The 16,222-nt window shown below is 43.3% G+C and overlaps 1 protein-coding gene across 1 annotated transcript in view; it reads right to left on the bottom strand.

The window, feature by feature from the left end:
- Window positions 1-836: 836 nt before the first annotated feature.
- The window catches only part of BICC1 (BicC family RNA binding protein 1), a 102,609-nt gene continuing 87,223 nt past the window's right edge, over window positions 837-16,222 (bottom strand). The window contains exons 14-21 of the mRNA XM_063307748.1: window positions 15,965-16,121; window positions 14,178-14,343; window positions 12,140-12,179; window positions 9,951-10,105; window positions 6,725-6,878; window positions 5,889-6,049; window positions 4,325-4,424; window positions 837-3,586 (exon numbers count right to left, since the gene is read on the bottom strand). Of these exons, the coding sequence (XP_063163818.1) occupies window positions 3,456-3,586; window positions 4,325-4,424; window positions 5,889-6,049; window positions 6,725-6,878; window positions 9,951-10,105; window positions 12,140-12,179; window positions 14,178-14,343; window positions 15,965-16,121 (1,064 nt within the window). The 3' untranslated portion in view covers window positions 837-3,455. The remainder of the gene's footprint in view (window positions 3,587-4,324; window positions 4,425-5,888; window positions 6,050-6,724; window positions 6,879-9,950; window positions 10,106-12,139; window positions 12,180-14,177; window positions 14,344-15,964; window positions 16,122-16,222) is intronic.

Here is a 16,222-nt window from a genome sequence, read left to right as displayed (position 1 = left end):
GGCATTATGTCTTTGGGCATTATGGGCTGGTATTTCTGGAGGAGATGCCTGTACTTTTTCACTATCCAGGCCTTCCTTCTCTGGATAAAATGTCAAACTGTCATTCTTCTATAGCAGCTGTTTAAAAACAATCATTCCAGTTGGATAGTCTTTTCTTTAAGTGTCTGCTTACCACACAGCATTACTTGTTACCTGCAGAAACTTTAATTAGCTCATCCAAAGGGCATCAGAATCTTTGCCCAAGAATCAATGGAGATCCAAACCAATGGAGTCCAGAAAATCAATCTTCTTTTTAAAATTCAGCTTAGATATCTAAAACATTACTTGTATTTTAAGTTTTGCTATGTTGCATGAAAGATAATGAATTATCTTTCTCAAAACAGGCACATTAAGGATAAGGCTCAGATTGTCAACCTGGCAAGGCTACTTTCCAGAAGAGGGTGGCTTTGGGGAAGAAGAGAGGGGGTGTTCAATTATTCAATCCCCACATCTGCATTTGGGAATTTGGGATCTCATAACATCTCCAGCTGTTTTGGTAACAGTAGACTGCATACATAAAAGGGAAGGAACTGAACACAGGGACTCCACACCACTACTGCAAAAGAAAAATAGCGACATGATCATGGTTCACAAGATACATGCCTTAATCCAGAAAAATAAAATAAAATTAAAACAGATTCAGAACCCACTGTTCTTCCTATCTTCCCTTTACAGTCACTGTCTGAGCTTAAGGGAAAAGTAAACAGCATCACTTTTGCTGTCTTTAGGGCAATCAATCCAGTTAAGAAAGAATATGATGTTGGCTAGTAAATGTCTGCAAACAAAACCAGACTTCATTTAATCAGCAATGTAACAAGGATTATATAAATTTATTCTTTCATGTAACATTTGATTAGTTTGAAATTCTCCATTTTTAACGTTTAATTCCATACTTTATTTATTTATTTAAAAAAATCACTAAAAAGGATCCCTTCCCTCCCAAAATACAATCTGTATCTGCTCTATATTTACAGATAACTGGTCGCTATAAAGGCACAAAATTTAAAACGAATGCTTCCGTATTCTTTGTGCATAACACAATACTGACAATACCGAACGTCGCATTGCCATTTTTTCCTCTTGTGGAATCCAAAAGAGTGAGAAAGTTTGCATTTCCAGTGTGGTTTATGGGTGTGGGGTGTCCCTGTGGAAGTGTGGGCCTGTTGTTATTCTTATATCTCAGACATTCTTCGCTTCAGCGCAGACCACTGCAGTTTCAATGCATCTTCCAAGTGTAGTACTATCAAAGCACATGGCCATCTGAGTCCAAACTGGGGGGGGAGGGGGGGGAGGAAATAGTACGCACAATTCCATGAGAGAAAAAATGTCCAGTGGGATGGATTGTGGGCTGGGTCTCAATGTAAACTGAAAGAGTGCAAGTCCTCATCTGAATAAGTCTGGCACAGATTAAACAAAGTTAGTTTTCCATTTGTGGTGGAACACTTGATATCCCCAGGTCCTGAACTTCTAACCCAAGTGCTTTGCTTTGCAACATAATAAAGAGACTCCCACTGAAGGGAGGTTGCCTGATAAAAGATTAGTATTCTTTGAAAATATCAGGACCTCTGTTTTGTACAATCTGAAGTACAGGCTATGTATCAAAAGAGAAAAAAATAATTGGTTTCTTGAGTAATGCACAATTCAACACTGAGAAAAAGCACTAGCTGTACTAATCCGGCCCTGTTTTTCCAAAAATCAGAGAAATATCAGCAGCTGTTTCAGCAGGAATGAGAGGCTGTTGAGATGTCACTGGATGTGATTAAAATGAATTCTGATGTGGAGCAGATGATTATTTCAAAATGTTACAACTACGCTCTTACCTTTCTAAGCTTCCCTTTGTGTTTTCTTCATCACAGAAAAAGGAATATCCACAAAAAGTGTGAAAACTACTTCTCACCCCTGTCTTGCATATATAAAAAAACCACCACGGTAATTGTTAATGCCTTTCTTAAGAGTGGTTTGCCTCCACCCTAAAGAGTTTGTACACTGTACATAAATAAAAAAAATTACAGTACAAGTAATTCACAATATATGCAATGGGAATGTCTTCCTTCTATTGACAAATTCACGTTTGGAAACATCATTTTGCGTCACTGAGAGGCACTTCATATTATCCTTCATAAATTTACACCAAGTCATTTGACAGGAACAATATAATCAGATTCCTCGACCTTTCACAATATAAGAACACAACTGTTTGCCCCACCAAGTTGTCCCACGAACTCTCTCCAGGGATCGCCCAAACACAGAGTCTTGAAAATAGCCCAACTCAAAGCGTTCGTGGCAGACAATTATGAACTTAAGTCAAGAAGGCAGGTGTCACGCAGGTACCTGACGAACATCTCAGTGGGTGCACGGAGACTCACGCCAGCCACATCCTTCTGGGAATAACAACAACAGAGCTGTCTTGTCAAATGAAATTAATGCTCTGTCAAACGAACAAGGGCCCGGAGGTCCGGCTTCATGAACCCCTTCCCATTCTCTACCATAAACTTTTTAGTAGATCAGTTTAATTTCTTACGCACTATAAGTGTACAGATTCTAAAAAATAAGACGTTTGCTATAAATAAAGTGTCCTTTAGTGGCAGTTTATACTAAAATAGTCTTTGCTTTGAGATAACCATTAAAATCAGGTTTAGCATTACAGGCAGCAGCTAAATAGGGTTAGTGATGGCAACAAGGTCCATTTTGGTCTTTCACTGCACCTTTGACAGTGTGCAAGCTCAGTTGCAAATATTTCGTTAAGACTTCCTTCCAAGTGAGGTTGGAGACTAATATTGGTAGACCTGATTATGGAAAATTTCCCTACAGTTGTCCAAAGAAAACCATCATCTACATTTCAACTTGCTCGTACCATTTATGGGGAGCCTTTTCACCTATCGTGGGAATGCACCTGGCAAACATGGATTAGTGCCACTACAATATCTTTTTTCCCATGGAAATTAGAGGAAAACAATAAAAATTTCCACAGGAAAAGCAATCAGAACACATAAAGTGCAGAAAGACCTCAATTAATTATTAAGCAGTACCAGAAATTTCCTTGATAAAAACCACAAGCTATGAGCCCCCATCTGGCACCCCTGCCCGTCACTCTCCAAAGAAGTAAAAAAAAAATTCATTCAGTGCATACAATATAGTTATTATAAGTAATAAAATACTAAACGCACCCTCCCCCCATATTATTGCAAATTCTGTCCAATCTACGTGAGTAAGGCATAATCCACATTTGGTGCTTGGAAAAACAGACAAATGTCCTCACTCCCTCTCGTTCGGCACATGACATTGTGCAAAAAAGGAGGCTTTGGCCCTTGATACCTAAACTCCCAATGTGCAGAGGGTGGTGTGCAGTGATGACGGTCCACAGGATTGCGCGTCCATTGATTTGTGAAGTCCACCATGAAAGCCTCCATTTCCTGCTACCAACGGCCACTCACACTGGCAATGTCCGAGTGATACTGATGGGGCAGTCTTCCGCTGGCACCGCCTTCCAGAAACGAGGCCCGGACATTGGAGGGGTCAAACAGTTTTCTTCGGTTTTTGTTCAGTTCTGTGGGGGGGAGGGGAGGGGTTTGGGGAGGGGACAAAAGCTTCCATTTAAAATCTGGCAACCCCATGCAACCTAAGAGAAAACACATTTCTGCAGTTTCACAGTCCAGTGAAAATGCAAATCAAATGAACGCAGGCACGTCCCTCCGAGATATAAAATAATGCAGGGTGGATCTGGGTAGGAGCAGGCAAGAGATCTGCCATGACTCATCTGGAGCTTGAGACAATCGTTCTGGATAATGGCAGGTTGAAGGTGAAAGAGGCAACAAGATGCTTACTTAAGAGGGATGCAATCAGCCCATGAGATTCCTGGCCTTTCTAAAGCAGCTTCTTCCAGGGAAAGCCTATAAGGGATGGGCTCTGTTTTGGGATTTTGCACACCCCGGACTATGAGCCATTATAGAGGTTAATCTCAGGGTAGCGATCAGACATCATGAAGCTCCTGGTTCCAATCTTGTGGCAGCTGATACTTGGCAAAGCTCCTAAGCTCACTCACGAGAAGTAACTCAATGTGAAATCAGCAGGTCGCACATTGAGCAGATACGCGGGTGGACGGAGGAGGAGAGAGAGATTAAGGCTTGCAGTATAGGGATGGGTACGGATATTACTATGCACAGGGGGACGCTGAGTTTCTGCAAACAGACATCCAGCATTCTGTGTATGAGAAGAACTCAGCCAAGGAAAAAAAGAGGGGGGGTGTGATTTTTACAAAGCACACGATGTAGCAATTTGCCTTTACCTGAGATTGCCAGCAGCATTTTCCTTCGTGCGCCAAAAGTAGTAATCCCAAGCTCTTTCAGATCCTGATCTGTTAGAGTGAGGAATGTCTGAAGATCAATCTAGAATAAACCACAACACAGTCACATCGCAATAGCCAAGATTAATCCATTTGTTTCTTTGTTTGTTTGTGCTCTTCCACTGAGAGGGCAGAGGGCTTGGGCTGAAGAAAAAAATTCCGCTGCATTGTAGACAAATCCGTCACACGTGAAAGAAGCAAAACCATTATCTCCAAGTTCTGAGTAATCATGGCTACTGTGGTAACAACAACATCCAAACCATGTTAAAGTCAAAGGGACCTATCCTCAGTATACGACGTTCTTATATCAAATGCAACAGGTTCTCTTGGAAGCCTGAAGAAATCCTAGGAGGGGATTTAAGAGCTTAACTAGATGAATCACTTTGGAACTCTTCATGGCACAGAATTCCTTCAAATCTCTTTTGGAGAGTCATAAAACCTTGGCTACCAGAACAATTCAGAGATGTTACTGTGCTCTAAAATTAGTTTATATCAGTTGAAAATTTCTAGATCCCATCTGAGTGGTTGCAAGGGAATTAGTATACATTGATTTCTAAAAGGCAGTCCCCTTTTAGTTATTCATGGCAGTTTCTGAAGAAGTTTTAAAATTACCAATTGGCAATTATTGGTAATTTAATTGTCTGTATTTCCCAAAACTGATGAACCGCTGCAACACAAACAAATTAATTTCATTGTTCTGCTGGTATTGCAAAATATTAGATAATTGATTTCTCTTTGGATATTTAATGAAATTGCACTGGCTGAAAAACATGTAATTTTTGAAGAAGCTTTCTGTTAAAGAATGCTTTATTCTGATTTGATCTCTATTTTTTAGGTGTCTTAAAAAGAGTTTCCTAATTTTAATTAATAATCATTAATTCAAGTAATGTTAACTTTTATTATTGCCTGTTTTTGTGGGGGTATGTTGTCCTCTGGTGTGTGTGTGCGTGTGCACACATGCAAATGCAAGCACACACAAGCAGGGATTGGTATATACACACACACACTTATGAATCACATGTATGTATGATAGGAATAGAATGTTTCAGCTACTTCTCTAACACTGAACAAGGAGTACCCACACAACTTTGTATCTATACAACTGAGTGAATTAACACACAGCCTGAAGATTCACAGGAAATTCCGTACTTTTTCTGCACTCCTATCAAGGCATCCCTTTCTGATCGTTTCCTGATGGCCAGGAGTCTTCACACTACCTAGGTCACCAGCCTTCCTCTTCCTATTGGTGTTCCCCAAGCGGGCTTGCTAATGGCATCCATGCTGCAAATCAAACTCTCATTCCTCCAGAGAGCTACTTTTCAGGTCTGAGTGCGAGCAACGGAAGGTGGTTTGGGAATGCAGAATTGGTCTATTCCTACAGCCAAGGTCTTGATAGACGTTTCAGAGAAAGTGCAGCAGATGGGAGCAATTTAGTTTGGAAAGCAATCAAAACAGTCTACAGAGAACAACAACAATGACAACAATAGTGCCTTTTTCAAACACTGACCTCTTGTTGCTGGAATATGTCTGTGTATTTGCCCAAACCCAGTTTGCTGAACAACTCAGGTAGGTCAGATCCCTTAAACAGACTGTTCAAGTTACAGCCGTTGCTTCCTGTCAGGGAGGAGATGCAATCCATGTAGTTGCTACTGCTGAGATAATGCTCACCTAGAAGTTCAAGAGAAAATACTTCTGAGCTTCTAGTTAGTTTGCATTCACTTAAAGGAGAATCCCACCCATCTGCTTAAGTTACAATGCATGGAAACTACTATGAAGTAGTGATTTGAATTTACGCCCACTGTTGAATTCTCAAGCTTTTACATTTTTGCTTTCATGGAAGCAGAACACAAAGAATACCAGTGAGAGGAAGGCAAAAATTACATGCCATCACAAAAGTGGGGGACGCTGGTTTTGTGCACCCCAGCCACTTCTATCTCTTGGGAGGTGGCCTGGGAGAATGGAAATAGCGTTATGACATCCGGGTATGAAGCAGAAGAAACAAGGACAGAATAGAGAGAAGAAATGTGACACAGGGCCGTAAGTGTCACCAGCTGTCTAATGCAGCGTTTCTCAACCTTGACAGCTTGAAGATGTGTGGTCTTCAACTCCCAAAATTCCCCAGCCAGCATGGGCAATCCTGGGAGTTGAAGTCCACACATCTTCAGGTTGCCAAGGTTGAGAAACACTGGTGTAATGTTTCTAATATGACATTCTATCATTTATAATCATAGGTTGATGCAACAAACTGATCTTTGTTTGCCTAAACCAACCTGGAACTAAATTTTATTCAAGCCCTTAGCTGTGCATCAGAAACTAGACCAAACCAACAGAGTAACTCCTTACTTGATTTTTGTTTCCGCTTAGGGCTTCCCATGGAAGAAACAAAGTCCCCCGGAGCTGCAGGGCTAATGCCGTTGTGATCTCTCCAGTTATCTGAGTCACTCCCACTCCCCAGGTGTTCCCGGCTGTTCGAGCAGGAGAGAGACATCGAGGAGCCCTGCAGGAAGAAGGGTGACCAGAACAGGTGGTGAAAATGCTGTCTCGGCTTACCCAAGAACACAAAAGCGATGGCGCAACCCATCTGCCAGTGAGCCCAGTAGAGAAGCCGTCCCACGGGCTTTGGGAAGTTGGAGGGAGGAAACAGAATAGCTATTGTCCTGATAAGCCACTTCATACTACAGGACGTGGGCTGGATGGTTCAGTTCATCTCTTTGCTGCTTTCCTACTCCCTCCCCTTAAAGCTGTAGTTTATGAAACAATGTTGAGAAGAAAGGAAAGCTTTAGAAGACTTTTTTGTTGGTTTAGTGAATTAGGAATTGTGCTGCAGTAGGTTAAATGGTAAGTTAACTGTGTCCCAATCCATGCCTCAGACCAATGTTTCCCAACCTTGGCAACTTTAAGATGCGTGGACTTCAACACCCAGAATTCTGGGTCTTGAAGGCCATGCATCTTAAAGTTGCCAAGGTTGGGAAACACTGCCTTAGACCAAGAAATACGAATGTGATTACTTTCTTTAATAATGACTAAGCAGAACCTTAGAGTATCATTTTATCTGTGCTCTCTTGCTGATATGTATTCAGGTTTCCTTCAAGATAAGTCCATGTCCTCTTAACATGGCTGCCTGTAAATCCACACTTTCACCCTTACTGCTTATCTCCTGGAGCATCCAAACCATTTCAATTGTTCCATTCAACTCAACCATTTAAAACTCTCAATTTGAGAACCAGAGATCACGCCAGGAGGGAACAGCAATGCCCACATATCAGCATCTGGGGCCAAGGGACCTTTCCTTCCAGTGCAAATAAGGTTTGGGGCAGGGGCATCCACAAGAGGTGGTTGCAGGTGCCTCCCTTCCTCTATCAGCCCATTAAATTCTACTGCAAAAACAGGAGCTCTATAAAAGGAAATTTGTGCTTCAATATTCAAGATAAGTCTGAGGAAGAATAAAATTCACATTCATCTCTCACCATTCTTCCCAAGCCAGAAAAACAAACACACTACCATACATACTGAGCAACGTTATCAGACTTTAATTTTTTAAAGCGTAAAGAGCATCTGAGCATACAACCGACCCCAAAGGCTCTGAGAAACTGCTGGCCATCAACAGAAAGACTTGCACTCTTTCTGCTGATGGATCAACAACTTGAAAGAAAATATGGGACTTTGCTTTTATACGTGATAACAGCAGCAAGACTTTTGTATGCACAAAGATGGAAAGATGCACAAATTCCCGCAATGGAAGAATGGATGGTGAAATTAATGGAGTTGACACAGATGGCAAAACTGACAGCATTGATAGGAGAAAATACCGTGATTGGATTTGTTTCTACGTGGAAACCACTTTTGGACTGTTTTCTTGTAACTGAAAAAAATGAAGTTTTGATTTTGGGCTTTGATGATTAGATTATTGGTGTTTTATAGAAATAATGTTAGTTGAGGTTTATTTAAGAGTAAGAGATTGATTTATATAGTACGCATTTATATCTGTGTTGGAGAAGGTTGGAAATCACCTTCTTATTCTTTCCGGCTATTTCTGCACTTTTTAGTTTTTCTTTTAATTCTGTATTCCAGCTTTTCTGTCCTTGGTATTTTAACTGTACTTTGAAACTCTATGAGAGTTCCTGTAAAAACAACAACAGAACTTGCACTCAATACTGGACGACAAAACAAGGGACCGAGGGATAGCTGCCAAAAGCTTGAATGCGTGAGCAATTTTTTAAAAAATTATTCTTATCAGAGAAGTCTTACCTACTTTAAGTAAAGGCATGCACAAATGAAGAATTATTTGCGAAGCTCAACATGATCAAAGCAGCAGTGTTTTTGCTTGGTTAACTTTAACCGTCCATCAGTGGCACACTGCGTCCTGCTGGGTTGTCCCAACTTTTAAACAACTCAGACTGATCATTTTTAAAACCAGTGTTGCTAAATACTCTGACACAAGTTATTTTCTAAGACTGGTGGACATTCTGCAAACAACCCAATGTAAGCAGGAAAAACAATGCAATCCATCTTTTAAAAACATTATTATTATTATTATTTTTCCCAAATGTTTCATGTGTAGCACAAACAATGAACGCCTGAGTCTCTGAAGAAATAGCTTGCAGAGCAAAGAACTCAGACTGTGGTTTGGTCCTGGGGCTACTGCCAAATGACTCAGAATCAGCTATATTTTTTTCGTCTCCTGATAAACTCCTACGGGGAAAAAAAGACAAAAGTAAAATGGCCGGAAGATAACACAAAACCTCTACTGCTGTTGCCGGCAAATGAGTTTTGCGGTCCTGAGAGGAAGGGGGCAATTTCCCCTGAAGGAAGACAGTGAAGAAGTTCCCAAACTGCGAAGCAGGAGGCCCCCTGCCCCTCACCCAAACTGCGGCCATGGACTAGAGCTTGGTAACTTTATACTACCCCGCTCCCTTCCCAGAGAAATGTCACGGTCACGTCATCTAATCTCGCTGCTAGAAGCACAGGCGCAACAGGGTCCGTTCTCCACCGGGATGGATCTCCCCACCCTTCTTCCTCTTTAGAAATCACCAGGCCTTGAATCCTTCCCATCTTCAAATTGTTTCATTTGCACACCTCAAAGAGCCAAAAGCCATGAAGGTGCTTTTCCTGACAAGCTGGGCATACATTTTAATTGGAAGCCATCCTCACCATCTCTTCAGGCTACAGATGGGGAGCCCCACATGGCAAGGATTTTACTAGACAGCTGCTGCAAAGCCGCAAGAGATCAGTAGTGTCTACGCTGGAGAACACGAATGGTCACAGAGGAACAGCTCCACAGGTGTATTAAATGGATCCAGCAAGGTCCTTTTATTCTTCTCTATCGACACAACCCTGGTTTTCTAAGTCCTTCCCTAGATTCTTTACACCTTCGGTTTCTTACAACAGACAAATAAAGGTTAATGTAGGACCCACAGTTTAACAGAGGCCTGGAGGAGTCACGCAAGGCACTTTGTCAAAGAGACTCCGAAGTCCCAGCAGCAAAAATCAGACGTGACACGCTTGGAGTTCGCACAAAAGGCTCCAATTTCTTCTTCATACAGAACACACACCCTGTAGTTGTACTTACCTCATAGGTTGTCGACATGGACGGTTTGTAGGCTACATGGTTAGCCCTTCTCAGTTCCTTGATGGTTTCTGCTGGCATCGATTTGGAGAAGCCCAGCCCACTCCACGTGTTCGTGGGGGTTCTCACCTCCGTAACAACAGGCTTTTTCAACATAGCTTAAAGGTGACAGAAAGCATATTTATAAGGATCCGTATTCTCTCTCTCTCCCCCCCCTTCTCTCCTTTTTTTGGATAATGAGCAGCCAAAGCGCTTTATGCACATGGCTCTTCAGATCCATACATTTTTCTGCTCTCAACTTTTACCACTTTCCAAATCTTTTAAACTTGCTAGGGTCACTTCATATTTCAGTCTATACTTCTGAGCGTGTGGCAAGAGAAGATTACGTTAATACGTGAGGTGGCCTGGTGTGTGCGTGTATGTATTTCTACACATGTACGCGTTGCACACCCATTCATTCACCCACACAAACTAAATCGATTCCTATAGATTACATTGAGAGAAAGGTTTGGAGGGCATATACCCGCCACAACGGTAGCTCTGAAGTTTCAGGAGACAGAAATCTTCAGAAGTAGAACAGAACTTATTTATTTATTTACTTATTCCAAACATAGAATGTGGCACGACCTTTTTCAATAGAAAAAAGGGAACTCAGTGAGGGGTTTTTTGCTGTTTTTTTTCCCCATCTCAATTTCAAGTGAGAAGTACGGGTAGTCCTCGCTTAACAACCATTTGTTTAGTGATGGCTCGGACTTACAGCGGTGCTGAGAAAACCGACTTATATCGTATTCGCACTTACGACAGTCGCAGCATCCCCGCGGTCACGTGATCACGATTTGGGTGCTTGGCAACCAGTTCACATTTATGACCGTTGCAGTGTCCCAGTCATGTGATCACCATTTTCGACCTTCTCAGCTGGCTTCCGGCAAGCACAATCAATGGGGAACCATGTGATTCGCTTAACAACCATGTGGTTTGCTTAACAACTGCCTCAAAAAGGTCACAAAATCGGGTCAGATTCGCTTAATGACCGCTTCACTTAGCAACTGGAATGCCAGTCCCAATTGTGGTCATTAAGTGAGGACTACCTGTAGAGACCAAGTTCAGAAGCATGGGAGTAGGCTACCAAGCAAACGTTTGGTGGGAAAGATTTTGCTAGTTGACACGCGGTTAAATAAAGGATGAAATTGTGTGTTATAAATGAAGGAGAATTCATATGTTTGCCCCCCAAAAAAAACTTTTCAAAAACCAAGTGGTTAAAACCTGCAACTTGTGGCACTCCCCAAAATGGAGGCTACCTAGTTATATTTGATGGCTGCAGACCAGAAAAGAAACAGAAAACCTAATGACAGTCCTTGAGGCACCTGCTAGAGCCACAATGACACAAGAATGACATCAAACGGGTCATAATGCCATTGCACTAACGCAATTTGTGCCAGTTGGATTGCATAACTGTTAAATTTGTACGCAGAGAGCATGATGTACATCACACCATTCCTGAATCACGATGGCTCTAGGGGTTGAAGGAGGAGTGCCTCAGTGGCAGCCGGAACGCCACACTCCAGCGTGCGTCATTTTCTTGCAGGCCCACTGCATCTTTCTATGGCTTCCATGAGTCTTCCCTATGTCTTTTCAGTGAGTCAGAGATACATCCAGTATGCTGATGCACACATATACCAACTGTGCCAGCTGAACGGAGAAAGGTCGGCACGAAACCCCGTTTGTCTTGTGGGTGTCGCATAAGCATGCACAAAGCCTTCAACCCTCCCAGGTGCCGTAAGACAAGGATATGCCCTGCTTAACACGAGAGAAAAGCTCATGCGGTCACGCCTAATTCCTGTGCCTTTTGCACACAGAAAATGCAAATAGAAACAGGAATAGTCCTGCAACAGGCAGGCCCGCTATTCGGATCACCTGCCCCCCAAAAAGGGCATCAGAGTCAAGAAGTTAAAAATTGACCCTGTTTGCTCAGAAAATGGAACTCCAGACGCCTTGAAAGGGAGAGAAAAGAAACAAAGAAAAGTGGGGTTGCGAAACGTGGTGTCTAAGCTACCGTTTCTCCATTTCAGCAACGACCGCAGCCCAAGCCGAGAGCAGAAGGGAATGGATTGCAGGGGGCGGGGAAGCAGAACCCCGTCCATCGCTCTGCTGACAAACAGATACATACTGCAAGTCACAGTTGTCCCACATACCTTTGGTTGCTAGTAGCTTCTTCTGTTCGTAGTCAAATGCCTAAACACAAAACACAGAGAATGCCACTTAATCACCGCCCTTGCTAAAGGTCACGCCAACCCTCCGCTCCACAAGCCACAAAGATTTTGATTGGGGTCCATAGCTTCGTCTAGGAGGAATGCTTAGCACCACCCAACAATGTGCCAGCAGTCCAACGAACTTTTGATATACTTAAAACCTCCATTTAAAACTAGCTAATTAGGGCTGTAATTACCACTGGGGGAAAAGCTGGGAGTATCAGCAATCCAGTTTCAAAGTATTGGGAATGTTCAGATGGCAGATCCACTGGACGAGCAATCCATAAATCTCTGATGCTGTTTGTACCAGTACAATGCACAGAGTGCAATCTCGGTCCCGCCCCAGAAGCCTCAAACAGGCCTGTGCATTGTGTCTTGCTGTACAATGCCCCTCGATATCCTGCAAGTTCACCCCATTTCCTTGGGAGACCAAGTGGTTACAAGCACAACCACACGGGGAAAAGCATTTAAAGGTTTCTGGAATGCCAGCACACCCCTCTCCACACCCCTCTCCACACCATTAAACTTCACTGTGTAAGGTCCGAGCCACATGTGCTATCTTAGTTTTGCAAAGGGCTTCTTGAACACTTCTGAATAAAAGCTCTTCTTGCATTCGTATCAAAAGTGTTAGTAGAATGGAACAGGATTTAGCCATCCCTTTTTTCTTTTGCCCAGCTGGGTGGCAACATCGGGCTAACCTTGATGGATCTCCAAAAGTGGAGCAGGATCGTATCTATATTCCTGAATGACCATGAAACCTGAGGGGCTGTAGGCTAGATTGGAAATTTTTTTTAAAATGGGGAACAAGGCAATGGCAAGCTCTTCCCAAGAAGACATCTCCATGAAGTTACATTCAAGGAGCAAGCCTCAACTTGATAAAGATTCTACCTTTATTTTCTTTTACTCTCTCCTTTCAGTTTTAATTTTATGTTTATTTTATATTTATTTAGCGCTGGATTTACCCCACTGTTCTGTGTATTTTAACACTCAAAGGTAGTTTACCACAATTACAAAAAAATGAAGTATAAACCCCAGCAAGATTCAATTAAAGCCAGTTGTTCAAGTCGTTCACAAGTAGAAGCTTGGCAGAAGAGATGTGTTTTTAACCACCTTCCTGTGGCCTGGGTACCACCTGGCAGCAGGGGATCGCCAGACGTCCTGCTGCTAAAATGGACAACCAGGCAGTTTCGGAGTGGGAGGGGAGGTCCCACTGATCACCAGTCCCTTAAACTGTGCCCAAGAGAGCCTTCAGTCCAGGCCTTTCACAATCTCCCTCTGCCTTTCACCTGTTGCACCAAGTGCTATTTCCGGTGACATTTCAAGGGAAGCCACGCATAAAGCTGACTGTGGACATTGAGATGGGTTTTGAGACAGCATGGGTGACTCTCACTACGTCCAACTGGCACAAGAAGGGTGCGCAGTTGGTGCACTAGCCTGTACAGGTAGTCCTCGCTTAACAACCATTCATTTACTGATGGTTCAGTCTTATGACAGTGCTGAAAAAACTGACTTATGACCTGCCCTCACACTTATGACTGTCGTAGTGTCCCTGCAGTCACATGATCACAGTTTGGGTGCTTGGCAACCAGTTTGCATTTATGACCGTCGCAGCATCCTGTGGTCATGTGATCGCCATTTTTGACCTTCCCGGCTGGCTTCTAGCAAGCAAAATCAATGGGGAACTGCGTGATTCACTTAACACTGCCACAAAAAGGTCGTAAAATCAGGTGGATTTGCTTAATGGCCGCTTTGCTTAGCAACCACAATTCTGGTCCCAATTGTGGTTGTTAAGTGAGGACTACCTGTACTTATGTAAATGCATCCACACACCCTCTGAAGCGCCTTTACACAGCTGAAGCCAAGGCACCGCCCAGCCGTATTCGCTATATTTACCAGGGACGAGGCATTATTAACTGCGGAAGGCACAGCTCCCCAGCAGCATTTCCCAGGGCTGAAGTCCACCCTTGGAGGCCGTCAATACCTGCATGTTCACATACGTAGACTGCGGGGCAAGGTGTGCTCTTTCCGAATTCTGCTGCGCGGCGGCCGCCCTCTCAGCTGCTCGTTCACTTCCCGGTGCCTTTTTGTCAGCCACCGTGGTCTCTGAGGCACTCAGTTCCGAATCCGACAGCAACCTCTCCCCCGGGCTGCAAAAACACATGTTTTCTTTTAAAAAAGAGATGGAACTTACAATTTATGGTTTTGATGATGAGACAGGATAGACCAGTGTTTCTCAGCCTTGGCCACTGGAAGATGGGTGGCTTCAACTCCCAGAATTCCCTATGCTGGCTGGGGAATTCTGGGAGTTGAAGGCCACCCATCTTCCAGTGGCCAAGGCTGAGAAATACTGGGATCGATGAAGCAATGCAACTAGATTTCACACAAATGGCCTACTGAAGGACAAGACCAATTAGCACACTCTCGAGGCAGTGCTCGTTTCTTCAGAACATCAGCTCAGTTTTTCAGCGAGCCGCTGGTGTTTGCTTCAGGCAGCCACACTGCAGAAAAGCCATCCTGAAGTGCGGCTGAAGCTTGACCTACTTCCAGAAACCAACATTTCCTCTCCTAGCTCTAAAACATCCAAATGCTACTGAGAAATAATACATAGCACTTCATGGACCAAAAAGTGTTTGTTTCCTAGCCTAATTTAAAAAAACAAAACAAAACCCTAACAGATAGGACTTCCAAAAGACCATGGTTAACTTCATTCCATGGGCTAGAGATCATCTTGGATCTCTCTTACATAACTTTCTTCTTCGTCTTCGTCATCTTCGCCTTCTCCACAGCTTGTTTCCCATGCACAGGGAGGCCTCTTTGGGAAACAATGGTAAGGATTCCCACTCTTCTATCCCGAATCCTCTCACAAGCCAAGGGGCAAAGCCGTGTCGTTCCAACCTGACCCAACCTAGGGGCTGATGCTTCTCTCCTTTGGTTGACTGTTGAGGCTGCCATAACAGCTAAAGAGGGAAGACATTCTCTCTGAAACACATCTAGATTTTATTTTTTGAAGCAGGCCCTGGGAACCACGGCTACAATCAATTCCATTCTTTTGATCTGTTTGTTTGTCTGCCTTGGGATACGAAGAGAGCTGGGAATGCTGCTGGGTGAATCACCTTACTGGATACCTGCAGTCCCACCGCTGCAGCCATTCATTAAGCAATGGGAGGCCCACCCCAGAGAGGAAAAGAGGACGCAGTTCCTCCCCCCGCCCCCCCGGAACTCTCCCTCAGAGTCAGTAGTGTGAAATCTTTTACATTTTACACTCTCCCAAACAGACTCTCCACTATGAAGCATGACCCACATCAGCAGGAATTTGGAAAGGAAAATAAAGATGCTTACAAATAACTGAAGCCTTGACCAAAATGCAGCACGCCACTAATTTTCTCAGAGGGAGCAAGAGTGATAGGTAAGAGACCAATGATAAATCAAAGAAGTTGATAGCTCATCACACATTATGCAGGTCTTTGCCAGAATTATTCTCACAGCCCAGCAAACCAGGCTTACAATGTTGGGGATGTTAGTACTGAGGAAAGGATAATATTAATGCAGTAGAAGTAGCCCAGTTATGATGGGGAAAAGCACATGAGCCCAATGAAAATCATCAAGAGATGATGCAAGATAATGCTGGTTGAGCTGCCTAGGTTGGATCTGAAGCTCCCTCCACGGATGTGTGATGAACAGTGTTTTTTATTAACACAACCACCATACAGAAAACACATTAAACCGCTCTGCACTTTGCACAATCTTCTATTTATAAATAATACATACTGTAAATGAGAATTTTTGGTGCCTTGCAATAATTCTACGGTCTGCCTCTTTGCACAGGGCTGCTTGGAGGTGCTCATCATCTGCTTCAGATCACTGGCATTTGCAGAATGCGAAGGACTTCTGGGCATACCCACTTCCACAAAAGCGTCATTGCAACCTGCAAAAAGCCAACGGCAGTGAATTTGCGCATGTGAAAGAATGACTCCCAACAGGGATGAGCTAAGTCAGAGGTCATCAGCTGGTAGGCACATGTGGAAT

The sequence above is a fragment of the Candoia aspera genome, chromosome 6, assembly GCF_035149785.1.
Source record: "Candoia aspera isolate rCanAsp1 chromosome 6, rCanAsp1.hap2, whole genome shotgun sequence".
Lineage (NCBI taxonomy): Eukaryota > Metazoa > Chordata > Lepidosauria > Squamata > Boidae > Candoia > Candoia aspera.
Note: the sequence above shows the minus strand (reverse complement) of the source record. Positions and strands in the feature narration are given on the sequence as shown.